General features: G+C 67.0%; 1 protein-coding gene across 1 annotated transcript; it reads right to left on the bottom strand.

The window, feature by feature from the left end:
• Window positions 1-377: 377 nt before the first annotated feature.
• Window positions 378-4,995, bottom strand: LOC141476054 (class I histocompatibility antigen, F10 alpha chain-like). Its single transcript, XM_074164679.1, has 8 exons — window positions 4,878-4,995; window positions 2,947-3,210; window positions 1,889-2,161; window positions 1,539-1,811; window positions 1,356-1,454; window positions 1,169-1,201; window positions 836-868; window positions 378-677 (listed from the first exon to the last, which is right to left on the bottom strand). The coding sequence occupies exons 1-8, from the start codon at window positions 4,933-4,935 to the stop codon at window positions 664-666; spliced, it is 1,047 nt and encodes a 348-aa protein (XP_074020780.1). The 5' UTR covers window positions 4,936-4,995; the 3' UTR covers window positions 378-663.
• Between the last annotated feature and the right edge of the window lie 201 nt (window positions 4,996-5,196).

The following is a 5,196-nucleotide window of genomic DNA, read 5'->3' as shown; positions in this document are numbered from 1 at the left end:
GGCCGCTCCCTGGGCTCCCCGAGGCTGCCTTTGTCTCCCCGGTCGCTGGGGACAGGCTGCGGGGTCCCGGGGGGAGCGGGGACGGGGCAGGGCTTCCCTGGCATCGCCTTCCTGAGCCTGGGTGTCACCGGGGGGTCCCAGCTGATGTGTGCCGGCCAGGCCTGGTGCCGTCAGCTCACAGAATTCATCATCGTATCACGCGTCATCAATTTCCACCAACACGATGAACAGAGCGGGGGTGGTCAACCTGGATCCAAGCCTCCTCCCTGGGCTGAGAGCAAGAAAACCACCCCTATCCCAGCCCAAACCAGTCCAGCCCTGGACCCGAGGCTGGGAGAGCAGCCCAGGCTCTAGGAGAGAAGGCCCAGGCAGAGAGTGGGGGACCAGCATTTATTGTGTGCGCCAGGAAAGGTACACATGCAGCAGAAACCAGTTACAACCTCAAAATTATAACATTGCTAGTAATTGCATTCTCCAAAATTGAAAAAAAAAACAGAAAACAGCAAGTTGCAAGGAGACCCACCACCACAGCGGGGCCGGGGGGGAGCAGGGGGACAAGCTCTCTCTGCCAGCAGCTCCCAGCCCTCCCCAGCTCCTCTCTGCCTCCAGCCGCTGAGAGGGCAGGGGTTGCATCCAGCCACGCGCCGGTCCCTCCGACAGCCGTCAGGCGGTGATCCCTGCAGGGACAGACAGTGTCACCCAGGGCCACCTCCCTCTCCCCAACACTCTGCTCAGGGGGGGGTCTCGGTGCCCCCCTCTCGCAGCCCGGGGTTGCTGCGGGTCCCACGGGGGAGCAGGGAGAGCTGGAGCCGCCCCGTCCATCCCCACGTCGTACCTTTGGCCGAGGAGTCAGAGCCCCCGTCCGTGCCTGCGAGAGAGAAACAGCCGTGAGCTGCCAGCCCCGGGCTCGCTACGGGCACGGTGCACGTGCCAGGAGCTGGCCAGGAGCCACGGCCGGGCTGGGGCCACCGGGAGAGGAGGATGGGAGCCCCACGAGCACCAAGGGGAGACATGACCTCTTCCATATGTCCCCACTCCAGGGACACAGGGAAAATGGGGGGGGGGGGGGGGAGGGGGCAGGAAATGCCGGCAGCAGCCAGAAACCGGAGCCACAAGACCACCGTGGCCCCGAGCAGCGGCTGGAGCCGGACCTGCTCCCGGTACTCACTTGCCGCCATGCCGTAGCCCTTGTTCTTCTTCCCTGCAGAGAGAAAGAGGCATCGGCATCCACCGGGCTTCGCCGACAGCCTCGGGGGCTCCCCAGAGCACAGTGGCTTTTGCCCACAGCCCCTCCCGGCCCCCCAGGCCCTGCCTTCACCCTGCACCCCTCTGCCTCAGCAGCCCCACTGCTTTACCCGACTTCTGCTTCCATACGGCAAATCCACAGATGGCAGCGACAGCCAGGACGGCAACGGCCACCCCCACCACGATGGCCAACAGATTGGACTCCGTCTCTGGGGGGGGGAGCAGCGCCGTGAGCAGGGGAAGGGGAACCACCCCAGCCCTCCCCTCCCCATGCCCAAGGCCACCAGGCTCACCCCACGCGTAGAGTTTGGGCTCGGGCAGGCTGGCGTGCTCCACGCGGCACCGGTACTTGTCCTTCTCCCCCGGGCGGGCCTCGATGGAGGCCCAGGTGTAGTAGGTGCCATCGCTGTTGGGTGTGATGCTGCCCCACTCCGTCTCCTGGTCCCTGACCTCCCCGTCCTTCAGCCAGCTGACGGTGATGGGCCGCGGGTAGAAGCCGTAAGCGCGGCAGTGCAAGGTCAGGATCCCGTGGGCCTCTTTCCCCGACACTCGCACCGTGGGGCGCTCTGGGGAGGGGGTGGCAGTGAGGGCTGGCACACGCACCCCCGCTGGCCGGTCCCCACGGTCCTCATCTCCCCCTCACCTTTCCTCTCCAGCACGGCCCGCCCGTAGCTCACGTATTTCCTCAGCCACTCGATGCAGGTGTTCTCCAGGTAGTGCTGCCACCGCTCGGCTACATTCTCACCCTCCCACTTCCTCTTGGTGATTTGTGCCGCCGCATCCGCCGCGGTGAACGACATCGTGTCCATGTCGAAGGCGATGAAGTCCCTCCCGTCGTAGGCGTTCTGATAATACCCCCTGGTGCTACCGTCCTCCAGGAGGTCACAGCCGTACATGCGCTGCACCGTGTGAGCCCCTGGAACGCGACCAGGGAGCCGGGGCTGAGGGGCTGCTGCAGCTCTGGGACATCAGTGGGGCACAGACCCCCCCCCCCCCCAGTAGCACCCCCCAACCCAGCCCTGTGTGAGCCCTGGGGGCATCGGGCACCAGCACAAGGGCTGCCCCCCGTCCTGCCCAGGGCCCACAGCACTCGGGGTGTCACCTAAAGCCGTGATGCAGCCCCCACAGCATGGCTGGGCTGGCACCCAGCCCCATGGCTCCCTGGGACAGTGAGGGGCGGGGATGGGGTCTCCAAATGACTTGGAGAGAGACAAGGAGATGGGGTGGGACTGGTGAAGCCCCTCTGGTTGGGGGATGGGGGCCCTGAGCACTATGGGGAGGGTGAGAGGCTGGGACACTGGGGGGGGGGGGGGGGGGGAGAGTCTCTCTGCTTCTGGGGGTCTTGACTGCTGTGGGGATGGTGAGGAGCTGGGATGTGGTGGTCAAAAGCCTCACAGTTATGGGACGGGGAATTTTGGCACTGGGGGGGAGGTGGGGATACGCTGGGCTGGGGTGCCCATTAGTCCCCCCTGGCTCTGGGACAGGGGATCCCAAGCACTGTGGGGCTGGGACAGGGCAGCCGGGACCCTCTTGAGCTGGGGGACAGCACGGCTGGGAGCCCTGTGACAATGACACCAGGTACAGAAGGGCTGGCACAAGCCGGGGCAGCAGCGTGGGACAGGGGAGCATCTTGGGGGGGGGAGAACCCTCCTGTCCCACAGAGCCCCAGCCCAGCCCCACGGAGCCCCAGCCCACACTCACCCCTGCTCTGGTTGTAGCGGCCCCGCAGCGTCTCCAGGTCCACACGATAAATCTGCTGATGGCCCTGTAAGTTCTGGGTCTCTCTGTCCCAGTACTGCTGGTCCAGGTTGGCCGCCATCCAGTCCGCCCGGGGCACTGCCCTCCCCCTCTCGCTGTCGTAGCGCATGATGAGATTCCCGTCCACGTACCCCACAGTCACAAACTCAGGCACCCCCGGGCTGGGCTCCGACACCCCAATGTAGAAGTAGCGCAGGGAGTGGGGCCCTGCGGGGACACAGGGGATGATGATGAGGGGGGGCAACAGGGTTGGGGGGGGAAGAGCAGTGAGGGTGCCCAGGGTGCAGGGATGGGCAGTGAAGCTGGGTGGGGGGCCCAGGGGAGCAGATCGGGGGGTGGGGGGGCGCAGCTTCAGGGGGGTGTGACTGGTGGGGGGGACGTTGGGGAGCCCGGTATGTCCGGGGGGTGTGTCTGTGTGTCCTGGTTCCTGGGGAGCGTGGGGGGTCCCGGCATCAAGGAGAAGGGGGGCCTGGTGTTAGAAGACTCGGGGTGCCCGGGGGGGGTCCCACTGTCAAGGGCAGCAGATCCAGGAGAGGGGCTGGGACATGGGAAAGGGGGTCCAGGAGTGGGGAGGGGGATCCCAGTGCCCGGGAAACGGGGGTAGAGCATCCCACCGGATCCCGGGATATCGGACGGGGGGGAAGCAGGTCTGAGAAGGGATGGAATGGTTGGAAAGGGAGGTCTAGGGGGGTCCTTGTGCCCAGAGGGGTTCCCGGTGGCCGAGGATGAAGGGGTGAAGGGGGCGTCCCGGTGACAAGAAAAAGGGGTCCGGGGGGGGAGGAGTCCCGGTGCCCAGGGATGGAGGGGGGAGGTTCCCGGTGCCCAGGCAACAGGTGTCCAGGGGGGTTCCCAGGGGCCAAACATGGAAGAAGAGTGAAAGGGGGGGGTGTCCCGTTGCCAAGAAAAGTGGGTACAGGGGGGTCCCGGGGGCCAGGGATGGAAGGGGTTGAAGGAAAGGGGCGCCCCAGTGCCCAGGAGAAGGAGGTCCGGGGGGGTCCCGGGGGCCAAGGAAGGAGGAGGAGGAAGGAAGAGGGGCGTCCCGGTGCCAAGAACAAGGGGTCCAGGGGGGTCCAGGTGCCCAAGGATAGAGACGGGGTCAAGGTGGGGTTCCCGGTGCCCGGCAATGTGGCACCGGTGGCCGGGGATCAAGGGGAGACACGGTGTGGCCGGGGAGGGGTGTCCCAGTGCTGGGAAAAGGGGTACAGGGGGTCCCGGTGCCCCCGGGAACGGGTGTCCAGGGGGTCCCAGGGGCCAAGGATAGAGAGAGGTAAAAGGGAGGGTGTCCCGGTGGGGGGTACATGGGGGGATCCGGTGCCCAGGGACGGAGGGAGATCAAGGGGGGGGTTCCCGGTGCCCAGGAAACGGGTGTCCGGGGGGTCCCAGGAGCCAAGGATGGAGGTGGTTGAAGGGAGGGGAGGGGTCCAGGTGCAACGAAAAGGGGGTACAGGGGGTATCCAGGGCCTAAGGATAGAGAAGTGGTCAAAGGGGGTTCCCGGTGCCCGGGAATGCGCCACCGGTGGTCGGGGATCAAGGGGACACAAGGTGTGGCGGGGGGGGGCGGTGATGTCCCGGTGCCGGGAAAAGGAGTCCAGGGGGGGTCCCAGTGCCCGGGAAAGGGGTACCGGTGCTCGGGAAAGCGGGTACAGGGGGGTCCCCGTGCCCGGGGAACGGATTTCCAGGGGGGTCCCAGGGGCCAAGGACGGAGAGGGGTGAAAGGAGGGGTGACAAGATGGGTGAAAGGGGGGTGAGTTCCGGTGCCAAAAAAATAGTGGTACAGGGGGATCCCGGTGCCCAAGGATAAAAAGAGGATCAAGGGGGGGGTGTATCCCGGTGCCAGGTAAAGGAGTTCCAGGGGGTCCCGGGTCCCCGCTCACCGCACAGCGCCCCGCCGAGGAGCCCCAGCAGCAGCCCCAGCGCCCCGACCGGCCCCATCGCGCTGCTCCGCTCTGGACCCACGACCGGACCCGCGCCCGCACGGGACCCACCAGCACCCGCCCCGCCCCAGGCCCCGCCCGCCCCGCCATTGGCTCCGCCACTCACCGCCCGCCAATGGCAGCCCGAGCCGCCTCGACGTCACCGGGCGCCGGGCAGATCCCGGCTCCGCAGGTTGGAAGCGAAAGCGAAAGCGGCGGAGACACCGCGGGGGAGGGGAAGGGCGGGGACAGGGGAATCCCGGGACCCCCCCAACCCCCC

The sequence above is a fragment of the Numenius arquata genome, chromosome 28 (genome assembly GCF_964106895.1).
Source record: "Numenius arquata chromosome 28, bNumArq3.hap1.1, whole genome shotgun sequence".
Taxonomy (NCBI): Eukaryota; Metazoa; Chordata; class Aves; order Charadriiformes; family Scolopacidae; genus Numenius; species Numenius arquata.
The sequence above is the reverse complement of the archived record's forward strand: the minus strand, read 5'-3'. Positions and strand labels throughout refer to the sequence as shown.